At 35.5% G+C, this 27,457-nt stretch overlaps 2 protein-coding genes across 3 annotated transcripts; both read left to right on the forward strand.

The window, feature by feature from the left end:
* The first annotated feature begins 203 nt into the window (after nt 1–203).
* Nucleotides 204–7,489, forward strand: LOC116805727 (transcriptional regulator ATRX-like). 2 transcript variants are annotated; one of them, XM_032739554.1, is made up of 21 exons: nt 204–1,330; nt 1,391–1,553; nt 1,653–2,474; nt 2,547–2,716; nt 2,783–2,976; nt 3,036–3,173; nt 3,240–3,496; nt 3,548–3,640; nt 3,700–3,750; nt 3,814–4,031; nt 4,095–4,189; nt 4,257–4,564; nt 4,625–4,746; nt 4,809–5,014; nt 5,079–5,106; nt 5,169–5,232; nt 5,297–6,422; nt 6,491–6,704; nt 6,918–7,010; nt 7,069–7,136; nt 7,202–7,489. In XM_032739554.1, exons 1-19 carry the CDS (start codon nt 219–221, stop codon nt 6,994–6,996), a joined length of 5,460 nt encoding a protein of 1,819 aa, XP_032595445.1. In that variant the 5' UTR covers nt 204–218; the 3' UTR covers nt 6,997–7,010; nt 7,069–7,136; nt 7,202–7,489. The 2 variants fall into 2 exon arrangements, with proteins under 2 accessions (XP_032595445.1, XP_032595446.1); XM_032739555.1 differs by having other exon boundaries at nt 6,497–6,704.
* A 1,058-nt stretch (nt 7,490–8,547) lies between these two features.
* LOC6567178 (Down syndrome cell adhesion molecule-like protein Dscam2) lies at nt 8,548–26,273 on the forward strand. Its single transcript, XM_043214626.1, is given in 26 exon segments — nt 8,548–8,599; nt 9,627–9,771; nt 10,667–10,839; nt 10,951–11,098; nt 11,172–11,333; nt 11,397–11,546; nt 11,611–11,728; nt 13,510–13,759; nt 13,832–14,036; nt 14,122–14,258; nt 14,334–14,493; nt 14,665–14,775; nt 14,834–14,992; nt 17,019–17,165; nt 18,688–18,849; nt 20,460–20,579; nt 20,645–20,836; nt 20,903–21,370; nt 21,429–21,649; nt 22,121–23,252; nt 23,316–23,591; nt 23,656–23,834; nt 23,900–24,158; nt 24,218–24,793; nt 24,852–24,933; nt 25,321–26,273. Coding segments are annotated over 25 exon segments (6,354 nt in total). The 5' UTR covers nt 8,548–8,599; nt 9,627–9,686; the 3' UTR covers nt 26,003–26,273.
* The last annotated feature ends 1,184 nt before the right edge of the window (nt 26,274–27,457 follow it).

The raw sequence follows: 27,457 nt of genomic DNA on the forward strand, positions 1-27,457 counted from the left end.
TTACCGATGTATCGATATAATTATATCAATTTACCAACCCTAATTCAAGTCTATATTTTCATTCCTTCCGAAGCATATAAATATTTATGTTATTAAATTATTGCAATAATATAAATACCCACTAACATATATATTTATGTGAGCATTGTTTATTGATTGTTGTAATCAATTTGTATTGTCCATAACAACTAATCGCATTCGTTGCAGTAATAATAGGAATGGATTCGGAATCGGAAATGGATTGGTTTTTCCCACTTGTGCCCTGTGGCAAGGACTCGGAAATGCCTTTGGGGAAGCAGATTAAAAGCGAAATAAAATTAGAGCAGGAACAAATAACGGAGACAACGTTTTACGGGATGCCAACGGAACAGATTTATCATGAGGAAGTGGGTGCAGTTTTCGAAAGCGCCGAGGAAATTGGTGAAATGAGTCAACTGCAGCTGGATGATAAGCAATTCGTTGGGCAATATGAATCTCAAATCTCTGATGCATTAAATGATCATAATTATACGTCACAAGAAATCGTATTAAGTCAACCCAAATTGGGCAGTGTTAAAGATATGCTCCTGAGTTACATTGCACCAAGCAAAGCATCCTTTGAATCGGTGCCAACAAATGTCACTAATTTCATTGATAACACAATCAATAAAATGCAAATTTTACAATTTGAAAATATTGGGAAACATGAAACAGTGCATGAAGAGGCCTCGCCGACGGATACAATTCGAACAATGCTGCCGGAGAATTGCTCGGAGCCCTTAGAAGTGGAGGTCAACGATGAGTATTTTGAGATCCTTTATAAGAACACGGGAGAAAATGAAGTTCCTCTAAATACGCTTCTCACGAATACAACCCAATTTGCAAAGGATTTCTATAACGAATGCAAGTCACTGGCATCAAAAACTGAAGAAGAATTTAAAGTATTTATAAACGATAAAATTAATAAATTAAGGACAGTTGCCAATATTGTGAACAGGACAGATAAATGTGTGCAAACACTTCCGAAAGGCTCTAGCAAAAAGAGGCATCGAATAAATCATCGGGCGAAACGGAATCTTTTAGATACATCCTCAGATTCCAGCAGTGATAGTTGTGGCGACCAAAAGTTGGAGTTGTTTAATGAGAGCAATAATAATGTGGATCGAGTTCAGTGCTCAAAGAATGATATCAAACTGAATAAGGAATTGGAATACAGCGATGGTATTGATCTTAGCAAATATATTAAATTAGATATACAAAATAGGAAATTTCGACAAATGTCCTGCGAACCTGCCAATGATGGATCGAATTCTTGTACATCTGGCGATAATACGGATAAAGAAATCGATAGGTATGTTATGAAATATCATAATTTAAAATATACAATTAAATGAAACAATTCTCTTGATAGGCTTACCAATTTAAATGGTCTGAAGAAGCGTCATCAAGCTAATAGACGTGCTTTGCCCAAGGATAAAAACAAACTGAAAACTTTAATTATGAAAAATACAAATGCTCCAAATGAATTGGACGAGGATTTGGAAATGTCGGACACTGATAATAGTTTCAAAGAAGTGAGTTTGTATGTACATTTAAGATATAGCACAAATTGGACAATTCTCTTGGAACATTTATGATTAGGGAAACGTAATACAAATATTTAAATTTTTTAGAGTGACGACGAAGTTATAACGGAGAATCAGTATTTATCCCGATTTAATGAGCAAATTAAAATGCAATTGTTAAATGAGTCAAATAGTGACTCTGGCCTGTCGGATCAAAGTGACTACAATCACTCGAATAAATCATCATCAACAGATGATGAAAATAAAAGGGATGTTGTTGATAAGTTTCTGGAAGCTTTTAAATGCGAACCCGAGGAGCCACTTAAGGATGATGGCATCAACGAGGCCAAAGAAATTAAGTTTGAGGCGGAAATAAAGGAATCGGATAGTTTGGATGTGAGTGATGAATTGTGGAACGATAATTTCATTCAAAAAAAGCGATCAAAGAAATCACTGGAAAAGCTAATGGCCGAAGCAGAAAAACGCAATCAACATGATGAAATCGTCCTTAGTTCCGAAAGCGATTACTCTGACGCAGAGCCGGGACCAGTTGAAGAAAAAACTCGATTTATTAAGCCCATGCTCCGTATGGATCAGTTGGCAAATGAGACGAGAGCTGCTCAAAAATCAGAAAGTGAGCGAATTCGACGATTGGATAGGAAACATTCGGTACTTTCAAAGGCAATCAAAAATATCGGCGGAAATGGAAACAAAACATCAAATCGATCCGAATTGATACTGGACTATTTAGAAAAAACGAAAACATTTGTTAAAGTGGACGAGGATATTGTTAAACAACTGAAGCCCCATCAAATCGATGGCGTCAAGTTTATGTATGATTCATGCTACGGCGGAATTGATCACGCCAAGAAAAATACGGGTTCTGGTTGCATATTGGCACATTGCATGGGCCTCGGCAAAACTCTGCAGGTGAACTTACTTACTATAATTTAAGCTTGTAATACTACTGATCAATTGTGAAATATTTTGTATATTTATTAGTTGATAGCTTTGCTCCACACCGTCATTTCCTACAAGGAGCTCAACACAGCAAAAGTTCTGGTGCTCTGTCCAAAGAGCACGGTTATGAATTGGGCCGATGAGTTACAGCGCTGGTTGGGGCCACTAAAAAGTAAAACCAATATTAAAGTTTTTGTTTTTCCGGATTCATCGTAAGTTTAAAATAGAGATAAATGAGTGTTGTCGTATCATTGCTATTCATTTCTTTGTTACTTTAGTGATATTTCAGAAAAATTACGAGTTTTGGAGGAATGGTCGCACTCATCGGTCAAAAGGGCTGGTTGCCTGCTGGTTGGATATGAAGCTTTCCGAACTCTTGTGTTTTATCACTCGTATAAGAATCGAGGCAACTTAAGCTCAGCGAAATTAGAGAGTATTCGAGAGAAAGTAAACAACTATTTACTGCAGCCAGGTAAAATATACCTTTTTGAATATAGTAAAGACAACTTTAAACCAATTTTGTTTTTGCAGGTGCGGATCTTGTCGTTTGCGATGAAGGCCACATTATTAAAAATAGCAAATCTGCTATAAGTATGGCTGTTGCCCGTATAATTACACCAAAGCGAATTATTCTAACCGGCACTCCAATTCAAAATAATCTCAAAGAATGTTAGTACAAACTTTAAGCGGAATTTGCTTAGTAATTAATAATCAAATTTGTTACTACTTTTGCAGATTATAGTATGGTTAATTTTATAAAACCTCTATACCTGGGAACTGAAAAGGAATTTGCCAATTTATATGCGAATCCAATTAAAAATGGACAGCATAAGGATTCAAGCAAAAAGGATATCACTGTTATGAAGCAAAGATCGTATGTCTTACACAAAAAACTATCGAAATTCGTTCAGAGAAAGGAAGCCGAGTTATTGAAAACATTTCTGCCCCAAAAATTTGAATATGTTCTTTTTATACCTATGACTGCGGTCCAGGTATGTTTAAATGAATTTTGCCTGACAACAACTAACGAATTTTTGTTTTAGAACACTCTGTATGAATATATCTTAGAAGCAATAGCCAACCGTGGAGATAGTCGAGGCAAAAGTCTTATCACAGACTATACGGTCCTGAGAAAGGTAGTTGAAATATTGCCGATACTATTGAGCACGTTATTAAAAATGTTTACTTATTACAGATATGGACACATCCCAAAGTGCTGGAAGATGCGTGGAAGAATGCAAATATGGTAAGTAACCCATTTTATTTGGTCAATTCAACCAGATTTACTATCTGCTATAAATACAATTAGCAAAAAAACAAGAGGGATAACAAGCGAGTCGGAAATCCGCATTCAGACGATGATCAGCCTGATGACATATATGATAGTCAAACGGGTTCAATCTCTGTCACTAATGATTGGTGGCGAAAAGATCTTTCAAAAAAAGATCTAGAGACCATTATGCCTAGCAACAAACTACGCACAATGTTTTCCATACTTCGTATGTGCGAAGAGAAGGGTGAAAAATGGTAATGATTAGTAAAACATAAAAATATTTATAATAATTAATGCATTTTTATCAATTTATTCAGCTTAATCTTTTCTGCCTTTGTTGCTGTACTCAATGTGGTTGAATACTTTTTTAAAAAGATAACAGAATCGGATCCTGAAATATTGCAACAAATTCGTAAGTTTAAACAATAACTTTAAGAAACTAAAAAAAGTACTGATTACATTCTTTTCATACCATTTAGATATACCAACAAGCTTTAAGGTCTCTAATACATGGATAAATGGGCAGGACTATTATAGACTGGATGGCAAAACACCCAAAAATATCAGGCATGAAATGATAAAAAGGTTTAACAGTGAAGCCAATCGGCGAGCTCGCGTCTTTCTAATATCTGCCAAAGCCGGGGGACAGGGCATAAATCTAATTGGTGCTAATCGAGTAATAATATTGGATACTTCATGGAATCCATCGAACGATCAACAAAATATCTTTCGCATTTTTCGACTGGGTCAGAAGAAAAACTGTTACATATATCGTTTAATAGCAATGGTAGGGTACATATTGTTTTCGTAATATTTGGTAAAATATTGTAAAATGTTCATTGTACAGGGAACCATGGAGGAGAAGGTCTACTCGCGATCCGTCACAAAGCAAGCGATGAGCTTTCGAGTTGTCGATGAACAGCAAATTGACCGGCATTATAATATGGCAGAATTGGCTGAACTATACACGTAACTCATGATAATTATATTTTCGTATATGCTCTCATTTTAAATGTAATGTTTTCGCTTAGATTAACGTATCCCAAACAATGCGAGAGAACAATGCCCCTTTTACCCAAAGACACAATATTGGCGCATCTATTGCGGCAATCGGAGTTGGTTTATAAATACCATGAGCATGACAGTCTATTGGAAAATAAAGTGGAACAAGAATTGAGTGAGCAAGAAAAAACGGATGCTTGGGACACTTATGAAAGGGAATTGCAAATGAATTTGGGTAAGTAGAAAATACAATAGTTACAATAGTAAATTTATATATTGTTATTTCTTTAATTTACTAGCCCAACAAGAAGGATTAAGTGCCGAGAAGTAAGTTTATTCAAATACCATAATCTACTGCAATATATAAAAAAAACTGTTTTTATTTTTAGGATTCAAAATTCGATGCTAACCTCTAAGCTAAATTCATATTTGGGGTCAGTTCCAAGTCTGGACGTAAGTACTAATTAAATAGAGCAAAGTTCTGTTTAATCAATCGGAATTGTTTTGTTTGTTTCAGATGCAAACTCTTTTGAACTACAGTCTGCAATCTGCGACGCTCGTTCCACAATACAATTACGGATTAAATCAAACCTATATGGACACTTTGAATATGTATCAAAAGTATACGGCTATGCGTTATCCCGATATGAATTCTTGCTTAACCGATAACAGCTTTGCTTCATCGCCCTTTGGCGTTCTAAATGCCCAAAATCTTAATCGCCTACAATCAAATCCATCACTGATGCCCAATCTGCCAGGCATTTCAAATGCCAAATCACAGGCGAGGGACTTTGGCATATATGATACGCAAAAGAATCGCACAAGCTCAATGGCGCATCCACAACTTCATCATCCACTTTCGGCGGAATTATCAGCACTCGATAATAGCGCTGCAAGTTCAAATGCAAATAGTGTTCTCTCGAATTTAGCCCCTTACAAGCAAATGCTTGAAAACCCGTTGGCAAGTCTATTAAATTATTCTGCCCAGAACTATCCTGGTCAAGCCGAAACTTTACATGCCAATTTAAAGGCAGGTCTTAATCCATTTCCCAGCACCCTTTATCCAGAAAAAGTATTGGATGCAGTTGAGAGTTTGAACGCGAAAGATAAAACGACAACTAAATCAAAATCATCCAGTGATTCAAATAATGCACAAAAAATCGTCAGTTCGGTCGATCTGACGATGCCGGCGCAAGTCAATATCCCTGTTAATGCTAGCCCATTTGCCAAAAACCAACTTCCGCTAAAGAAAGCACATCAAACACAACCAGCAGGTTCGGTTGATCTCACGACAACGACACCCGTTCCGATGTCCTTGAAAAAATTGCCAGCCTTGCCCGTCAATGAGATTTCGAAAAATGCAAAGGCTGCGAATATAAATTTCGGCTCGGTATATCCAAGTGGCAAGGATTTTCTGAAAAGTAATTCTGAAATGCAAATTATACCGACAACTAGCCCTCCGGGTACAATAAGTATTACGAAGCAGCTTAATGAAATGTCTCCAAGTATTTCGCTAACTGCTCTAAACACAACCGAAAAAGCCAAACCTGAAACACAAAAAAACATTTCTTTAACTTCAGGCACAGAAAATAGGCAGAATACAAAAATGTTTAACTTGAGCTCAGGCACAAAGAACGTATCAGGTAAAGTGAAATCAATTTATTTATCCCAATTGAAAACTACAAAAGAATTCCTGTCAATTATTTTAAAGCTGCAGCTAAAGCGGAACTGGCTAAGAAATCTACAGGATCTGAGTTTGCAGGGGTCAGCAAGTTAATGACTACGCCTCAGATTCTAGGTAAGAATTCCATGTCAGAATCAGGCCATAAAGCCAAACAAACAAACGCAGTGCAAAATATTACGGCGAAACAAAGTACGCATGACGGAGGAAATGGTCAATTGCCAATAGATGTAAATTTGCAGGGGTAAGCATCTAATCTCTTAATTAAAATAATTCACATTACAACCTAAAATAGCAACAAACTTTAACATGTTTTAAAAATGTGTAGTTGCAGTAAATTATGTATTCCTCCCGTAATAAATACTTTCGCAAATATTTTATTTGCATTTTTATAAGCATAATTTATCAAATGGTTTTTTCAGTTTTTCTTTAAATATAGTTCTAAATGTATTTCCAGGGAAAAAGAACGCAATTTCGCACGAAAGAGAGCATCTGGCGGTCCAAGAGATAATTCAAATAAACGCACTAAATTATGAAATTCATAATTCAGGTACAAAAATATTAACACTCTCCTTAAACTTATCTAATAATATAATATATACTTTTAGTTTGTTGGAACGTCAATCAGCAAACGGAAGAACAATTGAACAATTGAAAAATAATTTAATTCCCTGTGGTAAATACTTTAATATGTGATTATTTGTTTATTAACTTAATCCATTCTTTTCCATTTTCTTAAAGATTACTAGAAATTATGCATCTGAGAGTACATATCTATTTTAACTTAGGCTCAAGCATCTTTGTCATCGAGTTGTGAGGTCTGCATTTGTCCATTAGCATTTTTGGCTCAATAATGGATGTCAGCGATTATTTTTAAGTGAATAAAATGTATGGGTCTAAAACGGAATGTTTCTGTCTCAATCCTTAAAAGTGTTAATTCCAATTTGAATGTTGAGATTTTGCTGGCGTTGTAAATTGCATGTTTTTATTTTAGTTGCAATAAATTATACATACATATGATGAAATAAATATCTATCGTTTTTCTTTGGATTGGAGGGGGATCGGCTACTATAAGCTTCTCGCAATCTGTCGCAAATTGAATTTTAATAATTTGTTTTTTTAGGGAAATATTTTAAATTCCTATTTAAATCAATATATGAGCAGTTGGACGCCGTTACTCAAAGAAACATATAGCGAAGAAATATTTAATTTATTTTCATTTTAATTTAAATGTTTTTCGCTGAGTCAAACAATAAACTATATTTGAATTCTTTTAATTGAATATAGTTAAATGCATAATTTCATATTATAGACATGCCTCTTTGACAGCTTTGTTCTCAGTGTACGTTTGTTTTGAAACGTAATATTTGTATTTGGTATGAATGTGTGTGTGTGTGTGTGTGTATAAGTGGCATGCTTATTATTTACTACTAAAACAGATGGTTTCTTATCAGCGCCCGACTCCAGTTTGCAGCTTGGCATAGTTGATTAAAAAAGCTTTCAAATTTTATATTGTTAAAATAAAGCACAATAGATAAAAACAGATTCTGCGCAGAGGACACGCGCACCAGGAGCATGTACCATGTACCCACGTACCCATGTACCATAAGCATCCGCTCCGGGGATTCGAGTTCAAAAGCTGCGCTCGAATATCTCAGTCATCGCAAATGCTCTTGAGGAGACAGTCGCTCATCGCACATACAGCCACATCCGTCATACGTTCATATCGCGCCGTGTAGACAAACAATATGAGTTTAAAAAAAAAACCAATTTAATGTTTATTGTAGATAGAAAAGCCTCACAGCAGCCATATACATTGGTCTTGCATATGTAGATGGCATAGATAGATGTATGTGTCAGGATACAGTGCTAAATGTGCATACGACGAATACATTTTCGGTGCTTGTTTCACTGTAGTAGGTACAGGGAAACGTTATGCGAGTGCGTCTGCCTGTGCTTTAATATCGCCAGCAAATATTATTTGGCCTGATACCGCAATACAAAACAGGAAAAAAAAAAATAAATAAATTAAGAAAAAAATACCGGCAGCTTTACCTTCTGTTAATTGAGTTTATGTAACGACGAATGCGGCACAAAACGGAAATTATTAGGCTGAGTAAATAGCAGAAATTAAACGCTGTGAGAATGCCTTTGTGTACACTTGTGATAAGAACTATGAATTTGATAATCAAATTGTCACATGCGATGCATAACTAATAATTATAACGGCTTAAATGCGGCTCTCTTAATTATGTTTGGCAGAGAGCCATAAAGAGATTTTTATGATATTTATGAGAGCATTTTGTCACTTGAAAAAATGAATTGGTGTCATTCATTAAAAAAATAATATCCATTATAAACAAACATTGTGTGAAACCGTATCTGTGCATCATTTAAATGCAAACAAACAAAACAAACAATTTAAAAAAAAAATAATTATAAATAGGAATATGTACATACATATTGAAAATATGTATATGTCGACTTTTCACTGTGTACCCTTTGCATATCCATTGGTTGCGCTGTTTTTCAGCGTTGATTACATTAAAAACAAATGTTTTTTTTTTTTTTACAAATGTGGTACATTTGGAAAGCTTGATCTGAGCAAGTAAAAAGAGTACCATTTTTGGTACAATTGTACCAAATGCGTTTATCATGTTTATGAGTATTATGATTATGATTATTAAAAATCCACTTAGGTTATTAGTTGATCGAAAGAGTGCTCTTTGAGGCCTTTTCTTATTTTTGATTCGTTTTTGTCATCACTAAAGAACTAATTTCCGGAACATGGCATTCTCAGTCTCTAATTAATTTGTGGCACAAATTCCTTATCATGAAGCAAGCTATCCTTTGACCTTTGTCCTCTGCCACTTTAACCAGCAGTATTTTTCATTACTAAAAATTGACTATGTAGGTGCTCCTGGTTATCTCCTTTCTTCCCCCAAATTTCTCTCCACACACGCTTTGCTCTTTTCAAAGCGCCCGCATTATCCTGGCAGTGTCTTCAAAGCCCTTTTTTCTTTTACTTGTTTCCGCAAATTTTTAGCTATTTTGCAACTTTTTGCCAGAACAAGAATATCGCACAATTGGCATATCTCTCGACTCTCTACCACAATCAAGTAATTGTCTGTTTTATGTCTTAACAATTTGAATTTGTATATTGCAGAAAATAACGCCAGCTTTCACAATATTTGAAATAAATATTCCATTAGAAGAGGATTACAAAATGACTCGGATGTTGGAAGCAAAGTGGAAATTATCATATTCTTTCATTGTTATTTTGACATTATGTGCTTCAGCCACAACGACAGGTAAGCAAATTTTCGCATAATATTTTCGAAATTATTCAAATGTTGCAATCGCCGAAACTACTAGAAAAATGCTTCAAGTTAAGATTTGTCAAGTGCCCAAGTGATGTTTTAATAGGACACGATTTAAATACAGTATTAATATCAATGGCATATTATATTTAAAAATGTATTGTTTTTTAAAATCGTTTAAATTTTGCCGAAGTTAAGAAAGTCTATGTTTTTTGTTTGGGATAACAGTTTAAGCAAGGTTTAAATATAAATGATTAAAAATATATTACTTTTAAAAAACAATTCAGTTTTGAGCAATTTAAGTCAGTAACAAATTCGGAATAAGTATTTTTATTAGTGCATAGACATAAAATGCACCAATATACTCTCTATTTACACTTGGCAACAGAGTATAAGCCCTTCACTGCATAGATAAACCGTTTATGTGGCAAAATTAACTCAAGCAGTTTAATATAGAGAGATGCAATCGCACCAATTAGTGTATCGTTTAATCTACATTGCAATTACATACACACACAGACCTTATCGCAATGTAATCTCAAAATGTATGAAAGCTGCGTGCTTCTTTAAAAAAGTATTCATCATACCTTCGTTGCCTCTGTAAGGGATGGTCGCATTCTCCCTTAGCGGTGGAGTGTGTGAAAGTCTTTTGAAATGGGATGTAAACAACATTGGCGTGTTTGTTCTTCGTTTTTTTTTTATTTTATTTGTTTTTTTTTTTTGTAAAATTCTGTGTGCTCGACTAGGAAACGCCATTCACTTGCATCAATTAACGGGGTGCATCAATTTTAGGGGGTGTTAAACAAAGATGAAATTAAAATCAACAAAAATAATTGTATTTTGCAGAGTATAAATAAATATTAATATTTTGTGCTTTCTTTTGCAGAGATATCAAATTATTTTGACACGCAAGGACCGAGTTTCTCCCTAGAGCCACCTAGTAGAATTGAATTTATGAATACAGCTGGAAACACAGCCAATTGCATAGCTCATGGAAATCCTGTGCCGAATGTTCAGTGGCTAGATAAGGAAAATAATCCCATTACATCCATATCCAAGGTTTGTAGCTCTAAAACGCATTAAGTTGTAAAAAGTTGTAAAATGTTATTTAAAGTTTTCTTAAAGAAATGTTTTTAGTTCGTATTACAAAATGAGGTCCTTTCATTTCAGGTTCGACATATTCTGGCCAATGGTTCATTACATTTTCCACCATTTTCCGCTGAAGAATTTCGACAGGATGTGCATTGGTCGATCTACCGATGTGTGGCATCTAACATCGTGGGTACGATTATATCCAGAGATGTGGTTGTTAAAGCAGGTAAGTGAATTCAAAAGCAACATTGTTTGGTAATTACCAAAAAATCGTATGAATTCTTCTTCTTTTTTTCCAGTGGTCTATCAGCATTATGAACCGGAGGTGCAAAATCCAGGTGGATTCATTGGCAGCAACGTTCTGATTAAATGCAATATTCCATCGTTTGTTAAGGAGTATGTCACAGTCACCTCCTGGCTACAAGAGCCCAACTTCAATATATATCCATCATTGGAGGGCGGTAAGCGTATTTTACAGATCAGCAAATGTTTAATTAATTGCAACACATTTCGCTCTTCAATAGATGGTAAAAATCATATGTTGCCGACGGGGGAACTTTTACTATACAACATCACTAGAAATGATTCACAAAAAATATACCGTTGCCGTACGCATCACAAATTAACACAGGACTCAATAGTCAGCAGCAATGCGGGTAAAATTCAACTAACAGGTAAGTTTCTGTCTAACTTATTAGTAAACTATTTGCTAAACTGAAACCTATTCATACTGTTTAGAAATGCGGGAACTGGTGCCACCAATAATGAATGATAAGACAGTTTCGGTAATGGCCAGAGTTGGAGATCCTTTGGTGTTGGCATGTGTTGCTTATGCAAATCCAAAACCCACTTACAAGTAAGTCACATATTCCAAAAAAATGAATTAATTTGTGTACATTTTTAGTTAGTTTGTAGAATAAATATTTGTATTATGATAGAAATATTTCTTCTCCCTTCTTTTGGTCTGAGCACCCTTTAGCTTTAATTACGAACATACTGTGAAAGTCTTAGTTTGAACAATGCATTTTCTTAAGGATATGTACATATGTATGCACGTTATGCATTAGTAATAAAATAATTTGCTACATGCATAAAAATAAATCGTCCATCTTTAAGAGAGAAGCAAATGATTAAATTCTGGCATGTCAATGCACTCGAGCATATCAACTAAATTTGTTTCAATACTTCTGCCATCTTCACAAATGCACAAACATACATAAAAATGCACATGCATACACACATATATATATATATATATACAGCAATGTGGTGGTATGGGTCGCTCAGGCAACATCTCCGAGTCCCCGAGTCCGATAGGGTAAGCCTGACGCTCTGACAACTTCACTTAAATTATGTGGAGTTCGCCTCTGTATCTGGTGCATACATGTACAGTATTTTTGTGCATATGTGGGGGGTGGGGGATATATGCATATGTATGTGCCTTTGGCTTTGCCTTTGCCTTTGCTGTACCCAATCCGGCGTGCATACAGTGGCTAACAGCTAAAAATGAACCAATCCATATGCAGGACATCCAGTTGCTGTAGAGCGTAATCAAATATATAGAACGAAAATTAAAAAAAATATATATAAACAGGAAATGCCGAGTTGTAGAACAGTTTTAAAGTTTTGATTTGACAACATTTTTGATAATAATAATTATTAATAAAATAAATAATAATGAGATCGAGTTCATATTCATAATATAATATATTTATTTATGTTTATCTCAGACAGTATTATTTTTTTTGGCATCCACAGCAGCTTTAAGTGTTTATTCAAACATTGCATGCAATGTTTCATTAATGCTGTGAGCCACTGTATATGCACACACACAAACATGCATGTACTCATGCATACATATACATATCCAAGCGTTTAGCCGACGAGTCGTCAACGATGTTAGGGTTTGCTTTGTTTTATTTGCAATGTTCTCCTCTTGAGTTTTTCTGCATGATGTTTTCCTTTGGCTTGTGACTTTGTGGTGTGTGATTGCATACATGTACCACACATACACACACACACACACACATGTACGTACATACATCCAAACTGCTATATATATATGTATTGGGTTTGCCACCATTTGAGAGGGGGATATGGATGAAAGGACATTCATTTAGGTACATGTGCATGTATGTACCCATGTATGTTTGTCTGTCTGGAACTCTGCTAGATTGCGGGTCCACACTTGACGTTCATGACCAAATCTACGTATGTACAATATATGTATGCATCTATGTATGTATGTATCTAATGTACATACAAGTGTATTCTAGCATAAGAGTGGCAAGCATTTTTTTTTCATTTATTTCATTTACTTTTATGCATATTGCTCTATGATATATTGCAAACATATATCTATATATATATACATATAGTATGTATGTATGTATGCATAAATTCGTATTTTTATACACACATACTGTGGCTAACAAACAGACCCTGACTTCTGTGCCAAACTCGTCCGCACAAAAACTCGAATGCATTTTTTTTTTTTGTGAATTGAAACTGAAAAACTTCAAGAACAGGCATTCATTAAATTATACAACTTTTGTGGCAGGTCTGACAAGCATATTGTTAATTTGCAAGCATGCCTCTTCAAGATATACAAATGATGTTATTATATTTCATCTACAGATGGCGTACAACACGATCAAACATCGAGGAGTCCATTCAACATATGCTTGCGACTGGGCGGGCCAAGATTAAAGATGGCACTCTTATCATATCGGCAGTTGCAAAAGCGGATAATGGTATTTTTTATTGTACTGTTACCAATTCGGAAGGCAGTGAAACGCTGGAGGTGGATTTGGCAGTTTCATCGCCCTTAACCGCTAGCGTGCAGCCAAGAATACAGACTGTGAATCTGGGTCATACTGCCGATTTAGTGAGTAAAGTGACCTATTTAAGCCACAATGGTTGGACCAAGAACAACAAATCACCTAATGGAGTTTCATAGATTTGCAGCACATCTGGATTTCCGAAACAACAAATATCGTGGTTCAAGGATGGCAAACCACTGCGATCTGGGGCACGTGTGCGTCTCCTGTCCAAGGAACATATGCGTATTACATCCATCATCAAGGAGGATAAGGGAATGTATCAGTGTGTGATCAAAAACGATGTAGAGTCCAGCCAGAGTTCAGCCGAGTTAAGATTGGGAGGTGCGTATTGAAGAAACTAAAAATGAAATTAATATTTAAATTCATTTCAAATATTTTCTTTTATTTAAATATTGTATTCTTTCAGAGGTGGCACCTCAACTGCTTTACAAGTTCATTGAGCAAACAATGCAGCCAGGACCTTCAGTTTCACTTAAGTGCAGCGCCAGTGGTAATCCAACACCCAAAATTGTCTGGCTCCTGGATGGGTTTCCTCTGCCTAATGTAAGTATTGTAAATATGGTTTATATATAAAATTCCATATTTATTTTATCAATATTTATCAAATATGCCTCTCAGAATGACCGCCTTATGATTGGTCAATATGTTACCACATTTGGTGATGTTATAAGCCACGTTAACATATCAGCAGTCAAATCAGAGGACGGAGGCGATTACGAGTGTAAAGCGATTTCCCGAGCCGGTGAAGTGGCAAATTCTGCTCGTTTAAATATTTATGGTATGAATACAAATAATTTTAAAAAATCCCCAGAACTTGAGGATTTATTATAATTTATCAACCATCAATAGCTGCTTATCTCTTTGTCTTCTTGTTTGTTTGTAGTCCGTTTATAACAAATATTGATCATAAATTATAGATAAAGTAAAATAATGTAATAATTTATTTAAGGCATGCCCTACATACGACATATGCCAAAGATATCTGCTGTCGCTGGCAAAGTGTTTTCATTAAAATGCCCCATTGCCGGATATCCAATTGAAAGTGTTTATATCGAGAAAGGTATGATTTATTTCCATAGCAGCCATAACAGCATCGATAATTGTTTTTTTTGTTGCAGATGGCATCAGATTGCCAATCAACATGTGACAGCGTGTCCAAAATGGAACGCTTGTGATTGAAAACGTGCAACGTGCCGCCGATCAGGGCACATACACCTGTGTTGCAAGAAACAAACACAACTATACATCGCAGCGGTCAGTCGAAGTCAAAGTATTGGGTATGTATCGAAAACTCTCCTGAACTAAAGGTTATTCCCATTTATTTTTATTTTTACATATTTAAATTTATTTAAATAATATAAAACAAAGTCTTTGGGGAGTTTTGTATATTAAGTATTAGATCTATCACGATTTTAAGTGAATTAATTTTATAAATCATTTTATTACTTTTATATTTTTATATATTTATATATTAATATATAATAATGTGTACTCAATATTCTAAAAGAAGGGATACAACTTGCAACATTTGAATTATAGTTTAAATTATAATTAAATAATAACAAATATATTAAATAGTTAAGAAGTTATTTACTTTTAAGTTAAAAGCCAACAAAAGAATTTAATTGGTTTAATATATAAATGATTTTATGGTATTTCTAAGCACATATACTTTTATATCTTGAGAGAAAACTAAACCGCATTCGACCAAATTTTCTCACAAGTGCATGAATTTATGTACATTCATATTAATCCATCTTTGCACTTAGGGCAATCAATTTACCAATCAATTAGACAAATTGCACGTGCATAGATGAGTTTTGCAGATTAATGCACGCACCACGCTCCCTTCTGGGTAATTTAAGCAAAATTATTATTGTTATTAGTAAAGATTCTACCAAATAACTTATGGATATATTCGCAAAGCATCTGCTGAAAATTGAATCGGAAGCTTAAACTAAGTTAAAGAAATAAGAAAATCGCAGTCGGATATAATCGACTGCCTGAATTTCAAATGTAGTATGTAAGTTTAAGTATTGTTATTGATTAAATAGGTATGTAAGTACAGCATTGAAAGTCTCTGATGATTTTTATACTGAATGAACGTTTTTCTATGAACCAAATAATTCAATCTCAATATTAATTGTGGTATGTTTTTTGGAAGCAACCGTACGCACACTCTTAATATAATAATAATAATAATAGTTTTGTACTCATATCGATTTTTAATATTCTGTATAATATGCACCGTTTCACGCACTTTTTCACTGCACTTAAATATGATAACAATAATAACTACAATAATTATTATACTTGCATTTGCATTTGGTAATCCTAAACAACTGCACTTGCACTTGCTTTGGCATGCGCGGTATTTTTTCAGGGTTTCTATCGCCACAGTTGTGAGTTGTAATTGCTCGAAATCTCGTTGACTGCCAGTAACCAGTAACCTATGACCTATGGGCTAAAAAGCCTCAATTTGGCGTTTTGAGTTGGAGCCAGTTAATCATACTTCGCAGGTGTTTTATTTGGTAGTCTTTTTGATGGGTTTTCATTTGTTCTGCTCCAAATAGAACATATCTAAAAATACTTATATATTTTTTTTAGCATATTTACCAACTATATATATTTAATATGAAATGTCTTTTAGCATTCAGGCACTATTCTCCGGCCCAGACTTAGTCTTATTATACCTTTAGTACACCCACAAAAAGACTACTTTATAACACCAAGTAGGCGAAGCATATTTGACTCATACTCATACATATTTATTGCCGTCTACATAACCGCAGGTGTGAATTCAGGAATAATATTTACATATTACTTGTATTGATGAAATACCTTCTCTCTATTATTTGAATAGTTTTGATTTGATTTTGTGGTCAGTCAGTATCTGGAGTGTAGATAATAAGAACAGTGATGAATTTAAGAATTCTTTTAAATACACAAATATATTCGTATCCCGCTTTCAGTCATTTAGTGAACATATTAATTGGCATAGTCCACATATAATAATAATATCTATAGTTGTAAACTGACAACTATTTAATATATATTTTTTTAAAGCGAGTTTTGTGGCAGCTATGAAAGAAACAATTTCAAATGAGTCCACATTTTAAGAATAGTTATAATATTTTTTTTTTTCCAAATTTAAAGTAATACATTAATTGAAATTAGATATACAAAAAACAAAATTGATTTTCATAAGAAAGCCAAATGAAGTGCCTCAAAGAAAATGGAAACGTTTATTCTTTCTTCCACAAAAATGCAAAAATACTCAAATGAAAATCAAAATCCATGCAGTTCCACCCAAGATTACACCATTCTCATTCGCACGCGATTTGAACGTCGGTGACCGCACCAGCATTCAGTGCGTTATTGGCACCGGGGACCTGCCGCTTTCATTCACTTGGCTGAAGGATGGGAAGGCACTGCCAATGGCGGCGGGCAGTGTGGCCGACAGCGGTGTCAGCGGTGGGCTTAAGGGTACCGGTGGCGTTGCTGTATTGGGTTCCGGCACTGGCTCCGGCATCAGCTCCGGTTCCGGCTCCGGCTCCGGCTCCGGATTGTCGCAGTATTCATCTAGCATGTCACCGTCGGCATCAGCGATCGAACACATCGCACCGAATGACAATGGTCGTAGTGGTGGTGAAAGTAGCGGCCAAGTGACAATTCGCCAAAATGATGATTTTACAAGCGCCCTCAGCATCACAAGTGTGACGAGGGACCAAAGTGGCACCTACACGTGTCGCGTCCAAAACGATGCCGCTACTGTAACGCACTCTGCACAGCTCAAAGTTAATGGTACTTGTGAAAGCTTCATTTTCTTATTTAGTTCCTTGGTTTTTTCTTTCTGCAATATAGTTGCATATTCGAAATGGTTATTCAATATTTAGATATGCCCGTATTCGATATAATCACTTAGATACATAAGTTGATCACAATTTTTAATTCGTCATGCATTTTAAAATATCTAATCACTAATTGATTTGTTTGTCAGCAGCTTACGACAATTAATTTAATAGTTTTTAATAGCACTTTAAACTGAATGAATCTTCTAAATATATTCTTTTTTTATGTGCACATATTTAAAACTTGCTGTTAAACTATTTATGCATGATGTAGTTGCTACCTAATCAAATATAACTTTTTATTATAAATAAACTATTTACATAAAAAATACAACATTGGAAACTAAAGGCAGCAACAGCTCCTTAGTTTTATTTATAATATTTAAAATATTAAACTAAATTGCTTTTAATTGACCACATTTTTGTATGAATTGGAAATGTTTGGACAAGCAAAATATGAAATTAAATTTTAATATTTTAACTATGCATATTTTTAAAATATTCATCTAAAAATTGGCTAAATTGTATTTTTCTTATTTTAGTTTATAATTTTCAATTGTTTGATAAAAGAGAATAACACTTTATGTGGGATTTTTGGGATCACTTCAATACTAATTAATATTCAATAATACTTTAAAAATACAGATTAAAGACTGCATGTAAAATTTTCTTTTTAAGGATATTTAAATTTGTATTTATTAAAAACTCATTTAAGATTTTCCAGCAATTCTACTTTATTTTTGGAATTATTGAATTGAAATCAATTATATATTCATTTGTGTCCACTGTACAGTGATAGAGATAAGTATGTCTCTGGCTTCTCAGGTGTTTACTTACAAACAAGTATTCCTAGGTTCTTGATAAACTGTATTATGAAGTTCAAATCATTTGCATTCATTTTGATTTATTTTTCTTGGATTCCAATTGTTTAGTTCCTCCGCGCATCTCTCCTTTTGCTTTTGAAGACGAAATAACCGAAGGTATGCGGACACAAATAATGTGTTCCAGTAGCCAAGGAGATCAACCTTTCAATATAACTTGGCAGAGAAATAAATTACCGATTCTAAGTACGACAAGCACAACCGGTGTCATCAAACCATTGACGACAAGACCGAACGAAGAATTTATACCACCGGATCCGTCGTTGACAATCAATCAATATACCCCATTCTCCAGCATATTGTCCATACACAACGTCTCCTCGGGGCACAATGGTAACTACACTTGTAGTGTGGCCAACCATGCTGGTACTGTTGATTATACAGCTGTTCTTTCGGTTTCGGGTAAATCAAGTGTAACTATTGTTTTCTAAAACTTAAAAATAAAAAACAAAAAAACAAACGAGCTCTAATTCTAGTATATTGAAATGTAAAATACTTTGCACAAGAACAAAACAAATTTCACCGTAAATATCGTAGAAACTGCACCAGGAGGATTCACTTCACTTCACTTCACTTACCCAGATACTATTACGATTTGGATTTGGTCATCCATAGACCCATGTTTATCTATAATTAGTAATTTCTGGTCTCTCAGGATATGTATGTGTTTTGGCTACATCGGGTGCTCTGCATAATTGTGCAGACTCAATTTTGGTTACAAATCGTTTTTGACAAATTCACATGACTTATTGATTAAGAATATTTACAGATCAACAACAAATGCACTTGCAGTAGCCGATGGATGGAAACATCTGTAAATTTTTACTTATGCGACTTCTGGTTAAAAATTGTGAGAATTGAATTAAAAATAGATTTATTTTGATGGAAGGCATCTACAATTTCTTGTGTTTGAAACGGTAATAAAAAAAAGGTCAAACGCATATCTTTCGAGACCGGCGATAATCTACCGGCAACCAAATTTCATTAAAAAAATATTTAGGACCCTGACTGATTGTTTTTATAAAAGATTTACTATGTATATAGACAGATGTTGAATATTTTTCTGGTTCAATTCGTTGCAAAATTCTAATTCGAGGGAATCAACAAAATCGTAGCATACATTTTGGGATATTTTTTCGCAGCTTTCCAGTAAACGTAGCCAAACTCGACCTTCACCGCATTTTCTAAGCCGGTATTCAAAAATATAGGAGACTGATGCACTGAGCACAATGCACTCGGCACTTCTGCACCCACTTGCTCGTATACCTGTGAACCAAAAGTTTACTTGAAACCACCCACATAATTATAAGTCGCATGTATAATGGCATTTTTTACAGAGCTTTTTGAAAGATTGTTCAATTTCATTTGAACAATTAAAATAATTTTAAAGGTGCTTCAATTTGCTTTGTTTCTTCGTTAGTAGTTCAACTGAAGTCAAAGCAATTCTATTTTTTTGCATAGCAAAGCAGTTAAAAATAATATATATCATATCGTGGACGGCAAATCTTTTCAATCTTGCGATGAACATCGAAAAAACTTTAAACATTTTTGTTTTATTTATCTTTTTATTTGTATTATTTTACGAGAAGTTTTTATTAACGTGCGAGAACGTAATACTTTAGTTATTTATTGCTTTTACTTAACTTTAGGAATTGTCAAGTGAATAATTTTCATTTGATCCTCCTATCCTATATGTGACTCTTGTATTTTTTAAAATGGTAATGTTTTTAATACCAAGGATTCGACGGCTAAAAATCTGAGTATAAGTTACCTTCTTCACATTTCCAATGCAGCTTTAAACTGGATATTTATATATTGGACATAGCTTGAGCCGGGCCCATTATTAAAATATTATTAAAATTTCATTTGTAAATAAATATAGATAAAATATTTTTGATATTGTATATATTATGTGTAGTACTAGCATGAAGTCGTAATAAGTAATGGATATTTTGCATGTTAAACTGGCATTCTAAATAAATTCTAAGTCATTAATTAAATTTAAAAATTAGTACCACCCCGATGGATATTAAAGCCCACTGATCAAGACGCAATCCTAGGAAATCCAGTAATGGTATCTTGTAAGGCCGATGGATTTCCCATACCCACCATACAATGGAAACAGTCTATAGGTATAAAAGTGATCTTTAGATTATAATTAAAGAAAAATAAAAATAATAATAAAATGTATGTAAAGGTGACTCCGGTGATTATCGGGATCTTAGCTATGATATTGGCAATGGAAACTCACATTCCTCAATTGTGGCCAATTCCAATGGTTCCCTCATCATATCGAAGGTATCTCGAGAGCACGAGGGGAGTTATTTGTGCCAGGCGAGCAATGGCATTGGCGCCGGTTTGAGCACACTGATTAAGTTGACTGTGCATGGTAAGCACGAATGCTTAAAGATAACTTACAATTTAAATTGGAATTGATGTCCTTTGTCTTTTTTAGTTGGTCCCTCAGTTACCGTTGCGAAAAAGCAGTTATCAATTCGTCGTGGCGAACGCATCACATTGCGTTGTGAGGCCAACGGAGATCAGCCCTTGGACATATCGTGGCGCTCGAAGGCCAGTCGCATTGATCCATCTTATGATATACGATACCATATCAAGAACTCGCCCCTGGCTCGTGGCGTCTCCTCTGAGCTGACTATACTGCAAACGGTTCTCACGGATCGCGGCGAATACACTTGCATAGCCAACAATGCTTATGGACGGGATAGGAGTGTGATTATTGTCCAAGTGCAGGAGCCACCAAATTTCCCAGTTAATTTGCACGTGAGAGATCTGGGCAGTCGTTCGGTAACGTTGGCATGGTCCCCGAATGATCAGGACTCGATCATTTTGGGCGGAGGTGGCGGTAATAATCGAGATGCACAACCAATATCGAATTACATTCTACAATATAAGAAAGCTGGAGGTGCGTACTGCCAATAATTAAATATATTTGTTGTTAACTATTAAAATTCTCTTGTTAGATGTTTGGCACGAGCATAACAATCAGAAGCTTCTGCCTGGCGATAGAACTACGGCCCAGCTGGGTTCCCTTCGGCCTGCACAAGTTTATCATATACGACTATTTGCCGAAAATCATTTGGGCACCAGTGCTCCAAGCGATGTTCTCTTCGTGCAAACAGACTCCGAGGTTCCATCTGCTCCGCCGCAAGAGGTGACTGCCGAGCCACTTGGGCCACAGCAGGTAAGCGAAGCTGATAAATCGAAAGAGTATTTACTAAGGGTATACTCAGATACTCCTTTAATTTAGCAAGTCACGCTTTAGGTCAAGAGTAGCTCACCTTATTATTCAGCAAGTCTTTATTAAATTTATACCTATTTTCCAGCGCTTGTTTTAAGTTTACACAGAGTTTTTATATTAGCTTTTTGTTACTTTATTTTAATTTAAACCTTTTTAGAAATTTACTTAATAATAAAAAACATTTATATGAAATAGAAAACAGTCTTTTTAATTTAAAGAAATTTTTTTCGTTTGTCTTATTATTTATTATTCATTGCGATTTTGAAAGTTTGAGGACGATTTTTTTTAATTGAAGTAGAAGCAGAGCTTTTGCTAAAGAATATTCATTTGTGTAAAGATATATTTATAACTTACATATATTCTAGACATTTAATTAAATTTCTTGCTTTCTTTTGCTACTCTCCACACAAATAGTTGCTTATAACGTGGCGAGCGCCGGTGCGAGATTCGTGGAATGGCGAACTATTGGGCTACACAATTTCGTATCAGAGGCAAGGTACTCCAGATAGTGGTAAAAATCACACGAAGGTTGGCAGCCTAATTAGCGAGGGCATAAATGATTTTCGCTTGACTGGATTGGTGAAGTATACGCAATATGGCATCACTGTGTCGGCATTCAATATCAAAGGCGATGGACCGCCAAGCGATGTGGCCCTGGGTCACACTTTGGAGGACGCTCCATCCGCGGCGCCCCGATCCGTGTCATGCATTGCACTCACCGCGCAAAATATACAAATATCGTGGCAATCGCCGCCAAAGGAATTGAGTCATGGCATCATTCAGGGCTACAAGCTGCTCTACGAGCCCGGTTTCCTAGAGAGTGAATATAGCGTGAGGGAAACGAAGATTACATCCGCACTTAGCACAGTGCTCCATGGCCTGCAACCGTTCACCAACTATAGTGTTCAGGTCCTGGCATTCACTCGAGCCGGTGAGGGTGTCACAAGTCCGGCTGTCTCCTGCGTTACGGAGGAGGCAGTGCCCGATGCACCCGAGCTGGTCAAGTCTGCTGTGAACACCGAATCCTCAGTGGTTATTAGTTGGCTAGCACCACGAAGACCCAATGGCTTAATTACCAAATACAATGTTTATATACGTGTCCTGGAAAAGGGACAGGAGTTGAAAATAATGAAAGAGATGTTGCCGGCACACAATCGACATTTCGAGGCAAGAGATCTTAATTTTCGGGAGACATACGAGGCTTGGGTAACAGCATCCACAAGAGTGGGCCAGGGTCCAAGTACACCGGTAATCAAACTAGTGCCGAGCACTTCGATACCCGCTGCCATTGTATCCTTCAGTCAGACGCTGTCCGTCACTTGGAGATCGGACATCAAGTTGCCGTGTCTCTATGTTGGGAATCCCAAATCGAATGCCGAATGGAAGATCCTAAATACACGCTCCAAGCAGCAGTACCAGCTGGAAGTTAGCAATGATAATACTCTGAGTCTACGCAATATCCAACGATCCCACGAGGGCAACTATTCATGCGTTGTCAAAAATTCTGCCGGCTCCGATCATATAGTTTATCAACTCTATGTTCAAGGTAAGAATTTGAGCTTAAATCTTTTCGATTTAGTTTAAATAATTGAGGTTTCTTTTATTTTAGTTCCACCATCTGCGCATGTTTCTGTGAATTCAGTTCACAAGAATTCGGTGTCCATTCAATGGAGAGTTGATGACATTGGCCGTGCACCCATTCGCGGCTTTACTTTAACCTATCGCCGAGAATCAGCTGAATGGGACGAGATCCAAATCGATAGACGCATCACTTCCTATATGCTCGAGAATCTGCAATGTGGCACCAAATATCAGCTGACCATGAATACCTTTAATAAAATCGGAACCAGTGCGACCAGCGCTATAGCATCGGCACAAACTAAAGGTAATATCTGAAAAATATTATATAGAATGGAAAGTATTTACATTGCTTATTTCTGTGTTTACAGGCAATAAGCCATTTGCACCACAAAAACAGAGTTTTATACGAGCGAATACAACATCGGTTGTCTTGGATTTGTCTTCGTGGCAAGATGGTGGCTGCCCCATACTCCACTTTAGTATCGAGTTTAAGCATTACAAATCTTCTAGTGACTGGATTATAGTCTCAAATAAAATTGAAACACATGTGAGTTATTAAAAAAGAAAACGTTATATAAATAAATTACATTTTATATTTATAATTCTTTACAGAGCCGTTACAATATCGGGGATTTAGAGCCAGGAACCGCCTACAATCTGCGCGTAACTGCCAATAATAATGCTGGCTCAACTACAAAGGAGTTTTATTTTGAGACACAGCATTTGATGGGATTTACTGGCAGCTCGGACTCGGAGGAAATACCTGATGATCAAGCCATGTTTACCGATGCTCATTTTATTGCTGTTATCATAACATCCATTTTTGGCACAATTCTTGCCCTGCTTGGAGCTTTTATCTGCTTCAAAAACTGTGAGTATTAAATGTAAGTGTTAAAACGGAACAATAAGTAAAAACATTATATTTGACAGGTCCGCGTACATTATTTTCACGTAATGTGGACTCACTCAGGCCACAGATTGGTGTCGTCGATGGAAAGGATATTCAGAGTCGTGAACACTTCTATGGCACTGTACGCAAATCGTGCCAGCAATCTCCACCAGAATCGGTTGCTGGTCTCGAGCGTATACCCGAATACTCGGAGGATATTTATCCATATGCCACATTCCATTTGCCCGAGCATGAAAACCAATCTGGAAATATACCTCTAAGCTACACGGGCAATCCATCAAAGTACGAGTCTCGAGGCTGTGAGGACGAAAACACTTTGTGCAGCTCGGGGGCAAAGGGGAAACGAATCATGGCCACTAGTGTGGGTGGCATCAATGCTAATGTGAAGCTATCGAGCGTGATAGTTGCCTCCTCGGATGAGAGCAACCATCTAAACACGGAGAAGCGACTGAAGCGTCGCTCAAAGATTATAAAGTCCGAATCGGAGGAGTACGATAGCTTAAATAGTGATAGTGAGATTAGTGGAGAGCGTATTCGAGACGATAATCGAAGTATCCTTGAGACTACTACCTATATAGATGATGAGGGTCTAACAGGTATCTATATTTAATGTTCACTAATATTGGTTATTAAATTTGCATTTTCTTTTTTTAGCACATGGCCGGAAAATAAGAAACGATGGTGGAATTGGTAAAGATAGGTCTTCGGTATTTAGCAGACCTCAACTGCATAGTAAGTTAGTACCTAATCTGTTTTATTCGAATTTAGAATAAGAACGCCAGTTATTAAGAGCTTTCTGTTCCGACTTTAATCAATATTTACGATTCCTGTACCAGAAAGAAACTGTAAAATTGGATATGCTTTCAAGGCTAGACTAGATTTGATTATATAGATGAAATCAAGTTTTTAACTTACTTACTTACTTAAAGTAAATACAGCTAAATCTATATATATATTCATATGTCTGTCTGTCTACCTGTCTGCTTCTATTCTCATATTTTTTAAGATTTGTGTAGGTGAACTTTGGTGTATATAATTTGGAGATTGTAGTCTTCGGCAAGCCGGAAAATGTTCTCGATTCAAACAGTATTAAACTCTACTAATTATGTAATTATTGTCATAGCATTTTGGACATCGTGCCCATCGACTACCGGCTCATTGAGTCGTCCGCAAAGCAGCAGCGGAAATCAGCGAACTCTTGCGATTCCCAGCGGAAAGTTGGCACAATTAAATCTGTCAAAGGTCCAGCCCAATGTTCAGATGTGTCCCGAAGTGTATCCAGTCGCCAGCGATTCAAAAGTACCGATAGTAATACCAACAGCAGCTCCCTTAATCGCGATTGTGGGGAAAACAAGGGCATCTCCCGACCAATTGCCCAACCGGGCTCATATATTGAAAAACTGAAGCCGCAGGACAGAGATAAGCTCGGTTGTTCTTCGTCAATAACATGCTATAATCAGAGCTATGGTGATACGAATGGAGAATTATTAATGAATAGTGGAGGGGATCAACGTGAGTTCATCAGTCATCATCGTCATATTTACAGTATTGAATCATTAGATTTATTGGAGGTATCGAAGGATGCGGATAGATCATTCGAATACCATGCCATGGAGATATTGAGCAACACGGAAACCTTGGCCATGGGTGCCACAATGAGTGACCACAAATATCAAATGGAAAATAGCTCGGCTGAGAACAGCATCTTGCATAAGAATCCAAAAATTGAGCAATTAGATTACATTTTAACTGAGAAGCATGTTAGTCCTCCGTCTGCCTTCACTGACCGGGTTAGCCAAATTTAAATGTATAAGTATTGTGCAAGATTAATTCCAAGATAATAACCAGGTTTAATGCATTTATAACATACAACTATTTACTAATTCAAATATTGCAATTATCATCAAAATGATTATAAAATGTTTATGAATGTAAGTAGTGCATATTTTGCCATTTGGTATAAATAATTCGATAGTGTAGTCTTAACTTGACCATCAGAACGTTTAAATCATATTAATGCGATCCAGTGCTTCGACATATCTTAAGTGTTAAATAATGACAAAGACCACAATTACATAAGCCATATATATATACATATATGTATGTGTATACTTTTGTGTATGTGCTTCATTTTATTCACATTTACAGATTGCAATCACTTTTTGTGGCATCTGTGGCATGTTAAGCAATCTGCAATATGCAATTTTTCAATTATTTATTTGAAATAAACTTCAATTTGGAATACGATAAGTAGGTTTAGTAAGCCGTAAGTCCCTGTTTGTTTTAGTTCAATAAAAGATGCTGTTTGGGCCTGTTGTTCACATTATGTGAGTCAATTTGGCCATTGTGGATTTCTGGGCAGATTTTGCTTCTTCCACATTGCAATAATTATGTTAAATTTTGGATGACAGTATCGCATTTAAGTATATAGTCAATTGATAGTTGTATGCAAACAATTATTTGAAAGATTTAGATGTAAGAAAAATTGAAATTGATGTGAGATCACCTATACAATGGAATACAATTTTGAAATGAATGAATAATAGTAATAGTAGTAATATTAATAATGACTATAAATTTACTTCATACACAAACAATAGCTGTAAGCACAATTTTTGGTAGATCTTGAAATTGATCTATTTCGTGTTGGGATTGCATATTAGATTATCTAAGTTAAGCAGTAGATAATGCGAATGAAATACTTTATACAACGAATACAAAAATATTTCTTTCACATACATAACACAACATTCCAACAAAATATTTTGTATGAATTACAGAAAAATATCAATTCGAGTAGACCTCACAATATGCACAATATATTTGTATGTATGCATGTCTCAAGATATCAATAGTATTATTAGACTGAGAGATTCACGAATATTAAAACGTACATCTTCATACCATCTTAATGTAAGCCAAATAATTAATAATAGTCGTTTTATACTGTTATGTTACTACTGTATGTGTGAAGTTCAATACACAAAACAATCATTGAATTTCTAAAGACATAATCAAAAAAACACTGTAGCAATTCAATTATTTGTACAACATACACTCTAAGCCCTAATTATAAGACCAAGTGTGAGAGCGCATATCTGCTAAAAATGGAAAATGTCATTCGTAAGACGAATTCGAAATACGATATTTAAAAGTCGAGCTCAATTTGTACTGTCAATTGGAATAGAACATTAAAACGAAGTTGTTGTGTAAAAATTTATAAAATTGCTGTTTTTTTTTACTATTTCTTCTTGTGGTAG

Source organism: Drosophila grimshawi, unplaced genomic scaffold (genome assembly GCF_018153295.1).
Source record: "Drosophila grimshawi isolate 15287-2541.00 unplaced genomic scaffold, ASM1815329v1 contig_1377, whole genome shotgun sequence".
In the NCBI taxonomy this organism is placed as follows: domain Eukaryota; kingdom Metazoa; phylum Arthropoda; class Insecta; order Diptera; family Drosophilidae; genus Drosophila; species Drosophila grimshawi.

Coding starts and splice junctions, on each gene's coding strand:
- LOC116805727 (XM_032739554.1), top strand. CDS start 219: ATGGATTCGGAATCGGAAATGGATTGGTTTTTCCCACTTGTGCCCTGT. Junction 5,107..5,168: donor GAAGGATTAAGTGCCGAGAA/GTAAGTTTATTC, acceptor TTTTATTTTTAG/GATTCAAAATTCGATGCTAA. Junction 5,233..5,296: donor GGTCAGTTCCAAGTCTGGAC/GTAAGTACTAAT, acceptor TGTTTGTTTCAG/ATGCAAACTCTTTTGAACTA.